The sequence below is a fragment of the Thunnus thynnus genome, chromosome 21 (assembly GCF_963924715.1).
Source record: "Thunnus thynnus chromosome 21, fThuThy2.1, whole genome shotgun sequence".
In the NCBI taxonomy this organism is placed as follows: Eukaryota; Metazoa; Chordata; class Actinopteri; order Scombriformes; family Scombridae; genus Thunnus; species Thunnus thynnus.
Window position 1 is genome coordinate 15001 of NC_089537.1, and position 17500 is coordinate 32500.

General features: G+C 41.2%; 1 protein-coding gene across 1 annotated transcript in view; it reads left to right on the plus strand.

Moving 5' to 3' along the window:
- Positions 1-17500, plus strand: part of lama1 (laminin, alpha 1) — a 50974-nt gene that overhangs the window by 6885 nt on the left and 26589 nt on the right. The window contains exons 5-17 of the mRNA XM_067578253.1: positions 167-357; positions 4721-4900; positions 5010-5099; positions 5207-5324; positions 6297-6475; positions 6710-6803; positions 6897-7054; positions 8291-8431; positions 8535-8693; positions 13158-13259; positions 13342-13556; positions 13703-13814; positions 16170-16280. Coding sequence (XP_067434354.1) covers positions 167-357; positions 4721-4900; positions 5010-5099; positions 5207-5324; positions 6297-6475; positions 6710-6803; positions 6897-7054; positions 8291-8431; positions 8535-8693; positions 13158-13259; positions 13342-13556; positions 13703-13814; positions 16170-16280 — 1850 coding nt within the window. The remainder of the gene's footprint in view (positions 1-166; positions 358-4720; positions 4901-5009; positions 5100-5206; positions 5325-6296; positions 6476-6709; positions 6804-6896; positions 7055-8290; positions 8432-8534; positions 8694-13157; positions 13260-13341; positions 13557-13702; positions 13815-16169; positions 16281-17500) is intronic.

A 17500-nucleotide genomic window follows, 5' to 3' on the forward strand; every position in this document is an offset into this window, starting at 1 on the left:
CAGTAAAACAGTAATGATGTCAAACAGTAGAGTTGCTGTCACTGCTGTCCTGCACCTTATTTTACTGGTAGTGGCCTGCTATTGGCTGATTCTCTGACATGTCACTGATATCTGCCTGTCTCTCTCTCTCTGTGTCTGTCTGTGTGTCTGTATGTCTGTCTCTCAGGTAACTGGATTCTGGAGCGTTCTTTGGATGGTGTGACCTTTGACCCCTGGCAATTTTATGCCATCAGTGACTCTGAGTGTTTATCTCGTTATGACATCACACCGAGACTCGGACCTCCGACCTACAAGAGCGACACGGAAGTGATCTGCACGTCATACTACTCCAGACTGAACCCTCTGGAACATGGAGAGGTGAGACAGACCTACACCTGTCTGTCTGAATGTACACCTATCTCTCACTCTGTGCCCGGATCACTTTCTCACTGATTGTCACTTAAATCAATTAAAGTAAACAGAAGAGGAGTTATATATAAAAATCTAATAAAAATTAAAACCACTACTGCAATAGTACAACAAAATCAGAGAATTAAATGTGGACTCTTGAACATTAGATCTCTGTCACCTGAAGCCGTATTAGTAAACGATCTAATCTCAGATCATCATATTGATTGATTGTCTTACTGAAACCTGGCTGTGTCATGAAGAACATGTCAGTCTAAATGAATCCAGTCCTCCCAGTCATATTAATACTCACATTCCTCCAGACACTGGCCGAGGAGGAGGAGTCGCAGCCTCATTATCAACTCTAGACCTGAACTTCATTATAACTCATTAGAAAGTCTTGTTCTTAGTCTCTCAGCCAACCTGGAAAACTTTACAGCCAGTTCTATGTGTTCTAGTGAACCTTCCTCCTGGTCCGTACTCTGAACTCTGATCTGAATTCTCAGAGTTTTTATCAAACTTAGTCCTTAGTACAGATAAAGTAATTATAGTAGGTGATTTAATTCATGTGGACGTTGATAGTGACAGTCTCAGCACTGCATTTATCTCATTATTAGACTCAACTGGCTTCTCTCAGTGTGTAAATAATCCCACTCACTGTCTGAACCACACCCTCCACCTTGTTCTGGCTTATGGCATCGAAATTGAACATTTAATAGTTTTTCCACAAAATCCTATTTTATCAGATCATTACTTAATAACTATTGAATTCCTATTACTGGATTACACATCATTAGACAAAAATGTCCTCACTAGATGTCTCTCTGATAGTGTTGTAGATAAATTTAAGGAAGCAGTTCCATCAGTACTGAATTCACTGCCATGTCTCAATACTACAGAGGACTCTTATGTTAACTTTAGTTCCTCCCAAACTGATAATCTTGTTGATAGTGCTGCAGGCTCATTACGAATAACACTCGACTCCATCTCCCCCTTAAAAAGGAAGATAATAAAACATAAGAGGTTAGCTCCATGGTTTAACTCCCAAACCTGCAAATTAAAGCAAACATCATGAAAATTGGAAAGGATTTGGCGTTCCACCAAACTGGAAGAATCTCGCTTAGTCTGGCAAGATAGTGTTAAAACATATAGGAAGGCCCTCTGTAATGCCAGAGCCGCCTATTACTCAGCATTAATAGAAGAGAATAAAAACAGCCCTAGGTTCCTTTTCAGCACTTTGGCTGACAAAGAGTCATAACTCTATTGATCCATGTATTCCTATAGCTCTCAGTAGTAACGACTTTATGAGCTTCTTTAATGATAAAATTCTAACTATTAGAGACAAAATTAACCACCTCCTGCCCTCAACAGGCACCGTTCTCTCCCCAAACACAGGAACCTTAGTAACAGCAGTAAATCCTGACATATATTTAGACTATTTTTCTCCAATCGACTTTCCTGAGGTAACTTCAACAACTTCTTCATCTAAACCATCAACCTGTCTCTTAGACCCATAGACTATAAAAAATATGGATGTGGTCACTGTGAAGTCACCCATTGGTTTGTGAACTGCCGTTTTGAAGCCTCAAGTTTAGCGATTTGACCGTCACCATGTTTGATTTTTGGAGCCAGAAGTGACCATATTTGGACAAGAGAGTGGAGCTGACCATAGCGCTAGCTGCTAGTTTGGTTAACACGGTGCATTTACAATCTATGATTAACATTTATAATGCTAATGCTAATTTTTTGCTAGCAAAAAGCAGGCCTGAAACCGTTAAAACAAAATGTACTCACAGGAAAAACCGAACATCTGACTCCTTAGAGGATCTTTTATCACAACCAAACGCTGAACAAGACTTTCTTTAGGTGAACAAATGTTACAATTAACTTTCATGAACTGAAAACACACTGTGAAATAGCCGCAGCTACACCTATACTCTGTGAATCTGGTTACTCCATGGTTACGTAGCGACAGGTCAATCACAATGTAGCCATGCCCTAAAGCGTATGCTGCTTTATCGTCTGTTTCACTCTAAATGGGACCATAATTTACAAAATGAACATCATGCTGTAAGGAAGAAGACTTGAAACTAGTGATTGAAACCATAAACTCATTAGGAAAATGTTTACTGAGGGAATAAATCAAGTGAGAAATATGGTCATTTTCTCAGACTTCTATACAATCAGACTTCTTTTTGCAGCCAGTGGAGTCGCCCCCTGCTGGCCATTAGAGAGAATGCAGGTTTAAGGCATTTAGCTTCACTTTTCAGACCGAGAGCTACCCGCTATCTTAGACCCCATCCTAACTAGGCTGCTTCAGGAAGTCTTACCCTTAATTAGCACTTTTTTACTAGATATGATCAATCTGTCTTTAGTAACAGGCTATGTACCACAGTCCTTTAAAGTAGCTGTAATTAAACCTCTTCTTAAGAAGCCTACTCTTGATTCAGGTGTTTTAGCCAATTATAGACCTATATCTAACCTTCCATTTCTCTCTAAGATCCTTGAGAAAGCAGTCTCTAATCAGTTATGTGACTTTCTACATAACAATAGTTTGTTTGAGGATTTTCAGTCAGGATTTAGAGGCATCATAGCACAGAAACAGCACTGGTGAAAGTCACTAATGACCTCCTAACTGCATCGGACAAAGGATTTGTCTCTATACTTGTCCTGTTAGATCTTAGTGCTGCATTTGACACAATTGACCATCACATCCTATTACAGAGACTGAAACATTTAATTGGCATTAAAGGAACTGCATTAAGCTGGTTTAAGTCCTATTTATCAGATTTCAGTTTGTACATGTTAATGATGAATCCTCCATGAAGACAAAAGTTAGACATGGAGTTCCACAAGGTTCTGTACTTGGACCAATACTATTCACCTTATATATGCTTCCTTTAGGTAATATTATTAGGAAACACTCCATAAATGTTCATTGTTATGCAGATGACACCCAGTTATATTTATCAATGAAGCCTGATGAAACCAATCAGTTAACTAAACTCCAAACATGCCTTAACGACATAAAGACCTGGATGACCTGCAATTTTCTGCTACTAAACTCAGATAAAACTGAAGTTATTGTGTTTGGCCCTAAACACCTTAGAAACACATTATCTAATGATAAAGCTACTCTGGATGGCATTACCCTGGCCTCCAGCACCACCGTAAGGAATCTGGGAGTTATCTTTGATCAGGATATGTCCTTTAACTCCCACATAGATCAAATCTCAAGGACTGCCTTTTTTCACTTACGTAATATCACAAAAATCACATCCTGTCCCTAAAAGATGCAGAAAAACTAGTTCACGCATTTGTTACTTCTAGGCTGGATTATTGCAATTCCTTATTATCAGGCTGCTCTAACAAGTCTCTAAAGACTCTCCAGCTGGTCCAGAATGCAGCTGCACGTGTTCTGACTAAAACTAGAAAAAGAGACCACATTTCTCCCATTTTAGTTTTGCTGCATTGGCTTCCTGTAAAATCTAGAATAGAATTTAAAATCCTTCTCCTAACTTACAAAGCCCTTAATGGTCAGACACCATCATATCTTGAAGAGCTCATAATACCGTATTATCCCACTAGAACACTGCACTCCCAGTATGCAGGCTTACTGGTGGTCCCTACAGTCTTTAAAAGTAGAATGGGAGGCAGAGCCTTCAGCTATCAGGCTCCTCTCCTGTGGAACCATCTACCAGATTCAGTCCGGGGTGCAGACACCCTCTCTATGTTTAAGAGTAGGCTTAAAACTTTCCTTTTTGATAAAGCTTATAGTTAGGGCTGACCAGGCTCGCCTTGGATCAGCCCTTAGTTATGCTGCTATAGGCCTAGACTGCTGGGGGACTTCCCATGATGCACTGAGCTCCTCTCTCCTCCTCCTCCTCTGCATCTGTATGCATTCATGTAACATCAATGCATGTTACTAACTTAACTTCTTTTCCAGAGTTTTGTGCTTTATAATTAGTCATTTTTGCCCAATGCCACTGTTATTATAATTAGACATATTTCTGTTATTATTATTGTTGTTATTATTGTTGTTATTCTGCTTCTCTGTGTCTCTCCCTCCCTCCGTCTTTCTCTCACAACCCAGCCGGTCAAGGCAGATGGCCGTCCACCTAGAGTCCGGTTCTGCTTTAGGTTTCTTCCCATTAAAGGGGAGTTTTTCCTTACCGCTGTCGCCAAGTGCTGTTCATGGAGGAATGTTGGGTCTCTGTAAATTAAAGAGTTCGGTCTAGACCTGCTCTGTGTGAAAAGTGCCCTGAGATGACTTTTGTCATGACTGCTGTATAAATAAAATTGACTTAACTTGACTGACCTGTCTGTTTCTCAGATCCATACCTCTCTGATTAACGGTCGACCTGGTGCTGATGATTTGACCTCTGACCTCCTGAACTTCACCTCAGCTCGTTACATCAGACTGCGGCTGCAGCGAATCAGAACACTCAACGCTGATCTGATGACACTGAGCGCCCGTGATCCACGAGACATCGACCCCATCGTGACTCGGAGGGTGAGACAGGCTGTCTGACAGACAGACATTTTTTCATGTTTTCAGATGATTCAAACATTTCACTTGCTGTTGTGTTGACTGTTGACCCTAACCCTGACCCTTTCTTCAGTATTTTTACTCCATCAAAGACATCTCAGTGGGCGGGATGTGTATCTGCTACGGCCATGCCCAGAGCTGCCCGCTGGACCCTGTTACCAAGGTAACGCCACACACCTGTACACCTGTCAACCACACTTGTGCACTTGTACAGTGTTCCATACTTCAACCTCTGTGTGTGTATGTATGTGTGTGTTTGTGTGTGTACAGAAGCTGCAGTGTGTGTGTGAGCACAACACCTGTGGAGAGAGCTGTAACGAGTGTTGCCCTGGTTACCACCAGCAGCCATGGCAACCAGGAACCGTGTCCGAGGGAAACACATGTGAAAGTAAGATATACTGGGTGGACATAAAAATAGAAACACCATTCAAGAGTAAATAGTAGAATGCTTTGGTTGAGGGGGGTCAGTGTGTGAGAGGGGAGACAGACTGACCACTGCTCAGTGCAGCATGAATAGATGTAGAGCTGATAGTCACAGGTAACACCTATGAGCAACTGCTGTCACAGCTGGGGGGGGGCAACATACAAACTATACATTAACTGTTACAGATGTCATCTTGGCTCACAGTGAGGGAGGGGTCGGATAAATTAAAAAAGAACCTATGGGACAGCAGAAAAATCATTTAGTGTGGATACACTGAGTGAATAAAAATATAGGAACACCAGTACTCTGTAAAAGTCAAGTCACATTTATTTATAGAGCACATTTAAAAACAACACAAGCAGACCAAAGTGCTGTACAGAATAAAATCAGGTAATAAACAGAATGAAAGACTAAAAACAAAACAACCACATAACATATAGCACAAATCAACAAACATTGTTAAAGGCATAGAATAAGAACCATTTCAAGTGCATCCAAATGTTAAAAAATAAAAGTGTGTTTTGAGCCTGGACTTGAAGGAATCAAGGGAGGAGGCAAATCTGATAGAGGGGGGGATGCTGTTCCATAGTTTGGGGGCTGCACGAGCAGCGTGATCCCTACTGAGTTTAAGATTTGTTCGCAGGACAGCCAGGAGCCCCAGGTTAGACGACCTGAGAGTCCTGGAGGTGGATAAGGGGTTAAAAGGAGAGGCCCTGCCCATTTAGGGCTTTAAAAACAAACAGGATAACCTTGAAATCAATTCTGAACCACACTGGAAGCCAGTGCAGTTCAGGAAAACAACAGTAAACACTCCGACTATGTTTGGGCTTTGACTGAACCATCACTTCATCACCCATTTTCACTCCCAGGTTGAATCTTTGCATAAGTTGATCGAAAACACCTGTCTCTCTCTCTGCCTGCCTGTCTGTCTGTTAGAGTGTAACTGTCACAACAAAGCAGGTGACTGTTTCTACAATCAGACTGTCGCCAACCTCAGGTTGAGTCTGAACATCCGTGGTGTTCGTCAGGGAGGTGGAGTCTGCATCGACTGCCAACAAAACACCGCTGGCATCAACTGTGAGACCTGCACTGATGGATACTACAGACCAGCACAGGTACTAACAAATACTGACAAGTACTGCAGATAATACTACAGACCAGCACAGGTACTAACAAATACTGACAAGTACTGCAGATAATACTACAGACCAGCACAGGTACTAACAAATACTGACAAGTACTGCAGATAATACTACATACCAGCACAGATACTGACAAATATTGCAAATGTGTGGTTGTGCATGTGCGCATGTGTGTGTGTGCGTGTGTGTGCGTGTGTGTGTGTGTAGGTTTCTCCTTATGCAGACTCTCCTTGTATTGAGTGTAACTGTGATCTGAGAGGATCAGAGTCTTCAGTCTGCACCAGAGACGACACAGTGCCAGGTCATCATTATTATTAATATCATCATTATCATTGTTATTATTATTACTATCACTATTATTAATATTTCTGGTGTGTTTCTGGTTTGTCTGCAGGTGTGTTTGCAGGTCAGTGTGTGTGTAAGGAGGGTTTTGCAGGTCGACAGTGTGACCGTTGTGCGTTTGGATATAGAGATTTTCCTCAGTGTGTTCGCTGTGAGTGTAACCTGGCCGGCAGCATCAACACTGACCCCTGCAGCGACTGCATCTGCAAGGTAAACCTGCGCCAGTACCTGACCAAGGTTACCTGACCTGTCTGTGTGAGTCTGGACAGGCAGTTATATAATTAAAAACAGTTTGACTTTTAAAGCCCCACTCCAGCTGGTGTTACTTCCTGTTTAACAGTTAACGGTCTTTCTCAAACAAAGAATGGGGATGTGGTTGATAGTTGGACATAATCCTAACCTGTCCACTTACTACAGCATTAGCTATATAGACTAGGTTATATGTCAATAACACAGATATATGAAATCCATAGGTGAAATCAGACGATGATCATCTATACTAAGTAATGACACACTTCTTCCTCAGTGGCCAGGCCCGGTTCTATGAGTATGCAAAGGCATGCATTACACTCTCAGTTTAATATTTTGCATCCTCTTTTGAAATTTGAATAGCCTAATAAATGCCAACTTCCTCATAAAAAAGCAGAACATTGAGTTATAACCGATCAGTCTGAAGTGTGTAGAGGTGTGTGTGGTTATACTGTAGCAGCCTGGTGACATCAGATGATTTAATAAAGGTAAACACAGTGAACGGTCATGTGTAACGGCACTGCGCTCTGGCACTTCACTTCTCAGAGGCTGCAGATTTATCAACATATCAGTCCTGCTGCCTTCAGATGCTGCAGAGATTTAATGAACTGAAGGAGAAGCTTCATACAGTATAAAGCAGCCGTTACAGCAAATACTGTAAGAATCACCCACATTCATTTATAGATCAATGCAGACTGACTTACTGACTTTCCTGCTTTAACCACATTAAACTTTATTTTCTGTGCCAATTTTAGGTGGAGAGTGTTTAACTGAAATAAATTATTTATATTTTAAGCATTACTCCATTGTTGCAGCACATCTGCAGCAAATATTTAGTTTGAAACACAGTCACTTGATACTGTATCAGTGATGCTCACAAAAACAAAGGGATTTTATGAGGATGACATATGACTGCAGCGTTCTACTATAGTCATATGCCATTGTTAAGTTTTAGCTTAAAATTTTGAATTTTGAGTGTAAAATTAAGTTGTTTGTCAACAAACATTTTGTGAACAGTGTGGCTAATCAATATTGTCAGGAAGTGACTCAGAAAAATATGAATTATCTTAAAAATGCCAAAATACACTGTAGGGGGGGCCTTAATCCATCAGTTTCAGTTAGAAGGTTAACCACACAGTTCTTATTGAATGTTAAAGGTGTTTAATGTGCTGACAGCTCACCTGTTCTCCTCCTCAGGTGAATGTGATGGGAGCACACTGTGATCTGTGTAAACCAGGTTTCTACAACCTGCAGGCCACACATCCGCTTGGCTGCACCGACTGCTTCTGCTTCGGTGTGTCCGATGTCTGCGAGAGCACCGGCTGGTCCACAGTACAGGTAACACATACACCTGTACACAAGTAACACATACACCTGTAGGTAACACAGTGGCATAAAGTATTATTTCTGAAAATTTGTCCTGATGATGATTTTTTTGCAGATGCTTCATACAGACGCTTGGCTCCGCCCCTCTCAGTCCCACCAGACACACCCTGTTGTCCATGGCAATGACCTGCCCATTCCCAGGAACACCTCCTCTGGCCACGCCCACCAACAACTGCTGTCATGGGCAGCGCCAAACAGTTTCCTTGGGAACAAGGTGGGCTATTGTCTGTCTGTCAATTCAATTCAATTCAATTCAATTCAATTTTAAACGCTTTATTGGTATGACATTTGACGTGTCGCAAAATCACAGTTATGATTATGAAAGACAGTGTTAAGGAATGAAATTAACAAAAATAATGTGAATTAAAGCACAGCACCTGTAACTTCCTGTTGCTGGTAGGTGGCGCTATGACTATGACTCAATATTGACATGTAGGTGTGTTCAGGCTGAGATTCTTATCAAGCATGAGAAATTTGGGGCAGGTTGGACAATGTACATTCAAGTTACAACAATTTCCTCGTTCATGGCGAAACATTGAAATTTGCTGCGTCACCATGGCAATGGTTAAAGTAAAACACCTGCAAATGACAAAAACTGCATAAAAATTGCACAGTAAATTTAAAATGGCCGATTTCCTGTTGGACTGAGGCTATGGCTCCAGGAGGCTTTTTTAAAGTCTGGACATGACACATGTGCCTACCACACTTTGTTCATCAACATCAAATTTAAAGATGGGGGCTTTGACTTTGAAATTTTGTAAGGGGTGCTATCGAGCCATTTTGCCACACCCAAGCCCAAGACCTATATCAGATCAAGTTCCGGCACTTCTGATGCATATGCAAAGTTTCATGAGTTTTCGAGCACCTTTAGCCTCCCAAAAATATGATTCTTTTGGAATAATAATAATAATAATTCCTTCAGATACAAGTGCGCCTTTCGTGGGCCCTAATAGCAATACTAGTTAATAGAATAATATATGTACGGGCACATCTACATGACACACTGCAATGCATTCCTCTTCTGCACAGAGACAATGCCTGGTACTGCACCGATTTTCACTTTCCTCATATCCACAGTTTGTCAGCTCCAAACATCTTGCCTGTACAGGTTGTACTGCATGCTAAACACAGTTGTTTGGTGAGGGCAACTGTGGATGGGTCACTAGTGACTGTTTCCAGACCTTTGTTTGAAAGTGGGCCCTCATGATTTGTAGAGTCAAGGCATCCTTTGTTGGTGATAAAGTATCAACATTGGCTTTCAGTTTCTGAAACAGGGATACAGTGAACTACATGGTTTGAGGTGCTGGTTGATTTTGGATCAGTTTGCATACAAACTGTTCTGCCAACGATAGAGTAGCAGGACTTGGTACTTCATCCTCACCAAAATTGTGGAGTAGGTAAGCTTACTGCTGGAACACTTTCCATGAAGTCCATTTTCCTATTTCAGTGAACCAGCTGGTAGTATCACATCCAGTGATAGCATGAAATGCTAACAGACCATTAAGCATCTCATATGGCATTTTGATATCATTTATTTTTTATTTATTTTGTTTATTTGACAGGGACTGAGCACATTAATCAACATCAGTATACAATACAAAATGTAAATATGCTGGAGTTAGCAAAAATGGTAATTTACATCCATAGTCCCTAGGCAGGTAACGAAAACATAAACAGTTTAAATAACAACATGCAAATGCAAATATAAAAATACACAGCATTAAAGGACAAAATAAATGGTACACATGTCCAGTAAAAAATGATCACAGTTCTAATTTGCCTTGAGCCATTGTTTGAGATGAGACTTAAAGGTATTTAAAGTTTTTAAAGTTCTCAAAACTCAATAAATGATATTTTTCCAGGATGTTACAATGATGGAACTTAAGTGTTTTGTTTTGTTTTATCAAGAATTTTTATAGCTTTCTTGGAGTAATTCTATTGGTTTAAGTGTTGTTACACCTGCAAGTGACCAGCTAGTAAAACAGTGTTATATGTGTGAAAAAAACATTGAGTGTAAAAACATCCTGATAGCATTCACTATCAGAAAGGTCCTGATTTGCTTTAAGTTTTGTAAATTAAATTTTACTGTATTTGACACCTTTTTCACATGACTTTTAAATGTTAATGTGTAGTCCAATGTGACCCCAAGATACTTGAACTCATTTAAAATGTCAAGTTCCTCCCCTCTCAGGAACATATTAGAGCATGTCACCTTTACTGGTTACTTTGTAACATACACATTGTTTTTTTAGTGTTCAAATAAAAACATGATTTAGTAAGCCAGTCCTTGACATGGGCAATTGCAGATGTAAGAGGTAAGGAGGCTTCTTGGACATCTTTTGTACGTGTACAAAATTACTGTATCATCTGCGTACATTTGAATATTGATGTTTTGAAATGCATTGGATAAGTCATTAATATATAGTGTGAATAAGATTGGTCCAACAATAGAGCCTTGTGAGACCCCTACAGGACAGTCAAGGTAAGAAGATTTGGTGCTGTCAATACAAACACATTGCTTTCTATTGTCTAAGTATGATTTCATCCACAGGATAGCTTCTTCAGAAAAATTAAAGTGAGTTAATTTAGATAAAAGGATCTGGTGGTCAACAGTATCAAATGCCCTTTTTTAATCAAGAAAGACAGCACCGACATAGGAACTCTTATACAATATGCTTTTAAATTTTTCGAAGAAGACACAGTTTGCTGATTCTGTGGAATGGTGGGCACAGAACCCAAATTGCATAGGGTGCAATATGGGTTGCCACCCACTTCTTAGCAATCTTATATATAACCGGGAGGATGCTGATTGGTCGATAGTTAGCCATGTCTATTTTATCCCCAGATTTAAAGATTGGGGTAACCATGGCCACCTTCCAAGCTGATAGAACAACTGTTTGCCTGAATGACAGATTAACCAAATATGTAATCGGGCATACTAGAGAATCCTTGTGCAATTTCAAAAAGTTGGTGTCAAGCCCGTAGGCATCCTTAGCTTTAGAGCTTTTCAGTGTACCGATAATGTTGGCCACTTCTGGTTCTGTTATTTCCTCTATTTTAAAAATAGGCTGTGCATGTTTAATAGGACTATAGGTATCATGACCTTTGATGTATCGTAGTTTCTTGGCTGTTCCTGCTTTCATCCAAATTTCTTGGCTCAGTTGGTGTGTAAATACAAGAAGTAATACCAGCACATCTGTGTCCTGGCACTGAATGATAAGCCTCTGATACCCTTTGGTTGTTTCATCAGCTGCATGTAGAAGTATGCAGGTATCAGCTTCTTCATGTACAGCCTGTAGGTGAGAAACACCAATCCCAAGCTCAAGCTCATTTGATAGGAACTGGATCAGGTTGACTTTGTTTTCATTCATTTCAATGAAACTATTCCAGTTAGCAGATAGATTTACATCCCTGCTACTCACAATGGTGCAAACCTTTCAAAGAGTAGTGCTTCGTTTAGCTCTTGTTCCACTTGTTATGGAGTTCTGTTGGTACTAATCAAACACTAGATCCACTCTGGTGATGTTCCCATGTAGATTAGTTGTCACTCTCCGTGTGAACTCATCAGCATAATCCCCAAAGGCTGATGCATTTTGAGGTTTTTCCATTGCTCTTACTAAAGCCATTCCATCAATGATAGTGCATGTTTTCACATTGGATGGACTGAGCTCTGTGTCCATTGCACCAACTTTTAGTATGGTGGCTAAGTCTGCTTTGTTGGTAGGTCTGAGCACTCTATCTGTTGTGGCATTGACAGGGGGACTGCACACAGTTCCTTTTGGACAAGCTCATCCATGTTGACCTCTTTGCTACTCTCCATGGATACAATGATGCAGCTGAAAATATCCCTGTCAGGCTTCACACACTTGGCTCTGCGTTTTTCAAGCTTAGCCTCTGCACTGTAGAGGCTTGAGAATGTTTTTGGTTTTCTCTTGGTGAAGCTGTAGTGGAAATCTGTGTTCCTTATAGCCAGTTAATTTTTTACCAACTTGATGATCATTTGTTTGCCAGACTCTGCAGCATTTGCAAGGTACTTCAGTATATGTAACACTATATTAGAGATGGCCTTTCACATTTTTCGCGAGTTTCATGGCCACTATAGGTTCTGCTACACAGTTGAAAGGGGAGGGTGAGGAGAGAGGTACTCATTTAGTTGTAATCTGCAACCTCACTACTCATTGCCACTAAATTTTACACACTAGTGCTTGAAAAGAATTTGGCAGTAATGTGAAAAAGTCTGATTTTACCAGCTTTAGGTATACAATGATAAAATTACCCAAAAATAATTTTCTGAGATGACAACATGGCACACATATAAAGAGGTTAAATATTAATACTGGATAGGTTGTCTGATTTTACCCAGTGGCATTATCTTAATTTGCAATTGGGCCTCCTGACTATATGTCTTTTTTTGTTGTAGCAGAAAGTGACGTATTTAGCAGCCAACACTGCACATTCTTTCTTTTCCCCCAGAATGAGGGGTAATTCCTCCCTTTCTATCAGACTTTGCAATTCTGGGCATTTTTTTCCAAATTTTGGAAAGAATTCCTCCATAATATTTCTGTTGTTTTGACATTGTGTTACAAAGGGTAATGTCTTTCTCAAAAACCTGAGAAAGACATTAACAATATAACTGACATTTATCTGTCTCACTTACTCTCTGCCTGTCTGTCTCTAGCTGGTGTCCTATGGAGGTTTCCTGAACTACACTGTGGTTTATGACATCCCATTGGACAATGAGGATCGTTCTCTCCCAGCTCACTCTGACATCATCATGGAGGTGAGAAGATGTTATAGTTCAGATTAGGTCTGTAACAACTACATTACCCAGACGGAACTGATTCCTCCTCTCTCATCTCCAGGGTAATGGTCGAGCCCTTCGTCTCTCACCACCTCTCCACCTCTTCCTTTCGCCACTGGCTGGGCGCTCAGTTGCCATAATGATGGTCCCACAGCAGTTCATGGACATGCAAACAGGCCGTCTCATTAACCGCGACGACCTGCTGTCAGTCCTTGCTGATGTGACATCACTGAGGGTCAGAGTTCACCTGAACACCTCTGCTGATGGGCCGATACGGTGAGGACTCAGTAATCTTATTACATCTAATATGACAATAATCTGATTACACCTAACACAACAGTAATCTGATTACATCTCACATGACAGTAATCTGATTATATTTAAAATGTCTCTGTCTTTATGCCTGTCTGTCTTTCCTTTAGGCTCAGTTCAGTGTCTCTGGATGTTGCCGATTCTGGTGCAGTTTCTGGTGTTCAGGCGGTTGCTGTGGAGACATGTGAATGCCCTTGGGGTTACAGCGGCACTTCCTGTGAGGTCAGCAGTTCATTTCAGTCACCTTCATCCAGTTACTGTCAGTAATAATTGACCCATCTTGCAGGTGATGATGTATGGCCCTTGCTGTTTTACCAAGAGCTTACTGTTGGAAGAGGAGACAAGCAACAGGACTTTTTGGCCAGGCTGGAACTCACGGTGCAAGCCTGTTGGTCATACCAGTTCTTCTGGCTTTTCTGGGGCTCATGCAGGTTGACCTCTGCCTCCTCCTGATACCTTGCCAGCCAATCTCTCATTTCAAGCTCAAACTGCACCACCCCTCTGTCACTTGGAGTGGTGGAAGAAGCTTCCCAGCCCTAGCCATGTAGCAGCTCAAATGGGGAGAAACCCGTTGAGGCCTGGGGAACTTCTCAGTAGGCAAAGAGCAAAAATGGCAGCCAACGGTTCTAACCTTTGCCACTGTCATCCACAAACTTCTGCAGCATCCACTTCAGCATCTGGTTGAATCTTTCAAGAAGACCATCAGTCTGTGGGCAGTATGGCGTGGCCTTGATTGCTGAGATGCCCAGTTGTTTATGGAAGGGCTGCATCAACCTGGAGGTGAAGTTGGTCCCCTGGTCCATCAGGATTTCATCCAGTATCCCCAATCTGGACAACAGTTATACCAAAACACGCAGAAAAGTGAGAGCAGAGGGTAAATGGGTGGCATAGTCACACACACCAAGATGTACTGGTGACCACTGCTGCTTTTCACCAAAGGGCCCACAGTGTCCATGGCAATCCTGTAGAATGGAATGAAAATAACAGGAAGTGGCTGCAGAAAAGCTCGGTCAGACTTGCAGGCAGTGCATGTTTTCTGACACGTGGTGTATGTGGTGCAATATTTCTGAATGTCTGTGTACATGGGGGGCCAATAAAAGTGTGAACTGATGTGAAGATAGGTTTTATGGTGGCCAAGGTGTCTGGCCCATGGGAGTGTGTGTCAGGTGCATGACCAGTGATCTATAGCTAGCAGGGATTACCAGAAATATTTTCAGATACTTCCCACATTTTATTGGACAGCGAACTCTTTCTTTCATGTTCTGTTGGCCTTAGCTGATTCTCAAAGTGGTGCTGGCAACAGGATTTTCTTTACCCCTTAGTGCCTCCCTCACACAGATTACTGTCAAGGTCTGGGAGTGGTTGGACACCAGCTTTCGTCAGGGCTCCAGTGATCACACCACAAGAAACATTCACATTGACCTCCCCCTTCTCCCCAGAGTCAGTTTCCACTGGCAGATCTTTTTCCTGCAGTAAGTCCATGAGTACAAGTAAGTCCCATCTCAGGATGGCATCTACAGGCAAGTTTTCTACCACCCCAACGGTCATCAGGTGAAGTTGTTCATCAGTGGTAACAGTTAAGTTAGCTTTGGGATAAGGATGCTTATCCCCATGAATACACACAATGTCCTCTTGTCTGCTGTAATCCACAATGCCTACTGGCACCACACTGTGTGTACTTAACCAGAGTCATGAATCTACCAGTATCCAACAGAGCAGTAACCTGCTGGCCATTGACAATCACAGTTTTATAGTGCTCTCACTTCCTTATCCCCAGAGGGTCCCACCACAGGCCGGGGTGCATTGCAAGTGTCTGTGACCTTAGCTTTGTGTATGGGACACACAGAAGCTTTGTGGTCTGGCTGCCAGCAATAAAAAGAAACAAGGTCCTTACCAGATGCTTGTTGGTTTGGGGCAGTGCTGGTGTTACCTGGAAGCTCCTGGCTATTTTCTTTTTGCAGGCCTGGGCTGGGGTGGCTGTAGTGTTGATTGGTGTGGTGCACTGGTTGAGACATGTAGCTGGCCCTCCTCTCCAAGCATTGAGGTACTGTAAAGCCAGCTTTGTAAAGCCACGAGTCCCTCCACTGGTGCATGTGCCTTCACCCAGGTCCTCACTTCAAAAATCCAGGGCTGGTAGAGGCCCTTAAGGTGGTGGTAGGTCTCAGTGGTGTTCTCGCCAGGTGGTACTGTTGAACTGATGACGGTATGTCTCTGGGGAGATGTCAAACTTGGTCAGCAGCACTGCTTTCAGGCCTGTATAGCAGTGGGCTCTCTCTTCATCCATTCATCCAATGCCTTCCCAGACAGCAGTGGAATGAGTCAGCATGCCCAATGACTCTCCAGACATTTCCAGTATTGTCAGTACAGTTATTACACTGTTATTACTGTCAGCACTGTCTTGACTGTCATTACACTATTGTTACTGTCAGTACTCTCACAGATACTGAGGATAACATCAATCCATGTAATGCAACTTTGGACTTTCTGTTTTAAGTCTATTTTGTTCTTTTTCTGTTTTCATATTTGTCTTTGTGTGTGTGTGTGTGTGTGTGTGTTTCTATGTTTTGTGTGTTTCAGTCATGTCTTCCAGGCTTTTACCGGGTGGGTGGAGTCTTGTTTGGAGGAAACTGTATGCAATGTGAATGTAACGACCACGCTGCAGAGTGTGATATCAATGGAGTTTGTTTGGTGAGTTTGAAAACACAATCAACAAACAGGGAAATTAAAAAGAGACAACCAATTCTGGAAGATGTTTTAGTTTAAAAAAATATGCAGGCAGTGTTTCATCAAATCAATTTAACATCAGTGTAGAAGTGAGTGGAGGTAATGAGTGTTAACAGTGTGAGGATGACATCACTCTGTGCGATTTTATCAAGACAAACATCAACATGAACATATATTGAGTTTGCATCAACAGGGTAACAGAGGAACTGTAATATTTGCCTGCTTTCTCTGGAGGAGCATTAATTTTTTATTGAAATGTGTGAGATTTGAACTTGTAAGAAGCCAGACGTCCACATTAAACTGTCTGATGAAAATATGAACTTTCCCTTCAGACAAACATTAGATTTACACTCTGAGACAAAGTTTATCTTCCAAAAGTTCTTCTGTTTCAAACTCTGCAGCCACAGAGCTGAAATCAGACAGAAAACATTCATTTGTCAAATGTCAAAATTTAATACAGTAACACAATAACAAAGCCTGACTCAAATTCGGCAACATCACTGTTGGTTCATATGAGATGCACGCAAGGATATTTGTCTACCTTTGTTCTGGTCATGTGGTCACGTTTCACAGACTGAAGACCAGCAAAGTAATCTCTGGTCTTCCAGTAGTTGTTGCAGAGCTTTGAGGTGTGTTTGGGGTCATTATCCTGCTGCAGTATGAATCCTTCTCCACAAAGATGTAAACCAGAGGCTCCAGCATGTGTGTGAAGAATGGAGCGCTGCTTCTCCTCGGTCAGGGGGAGTCAGTTCCCTGCAGGTGTCCATACTCACTGATTTATAGTCGTCTTATTTATTCTTCTTCTTATTATTATTATTGTTATTATTATTTTATTTGTATGGAACCTTTCATACAAAAAATGTAGCTCAAAGTGCTTTACAGCAAACGAAATTACAGGCACCAAATGCTTCACATCAAACAGACATAAAAGACATAAAATGAAAATAAAACATTTAAATGTACAGGGGAGGGGAAATAAAACATTCTAATAAAAGATAAAATAAAGTGAAAATACAATACATAATAATAACAATAATAATAAAATTAAATGAAAAGTTAAAACATAAAATACATAGAATGTATAAAATCAAGTAAAATTCAACATTTTAAAGAAGTGCAGTAGTGTTTAAGTGTGAAGCAAACTGAGACAAAAGCCAGTTAAAGATGAAGAAATAAGTGTTTAG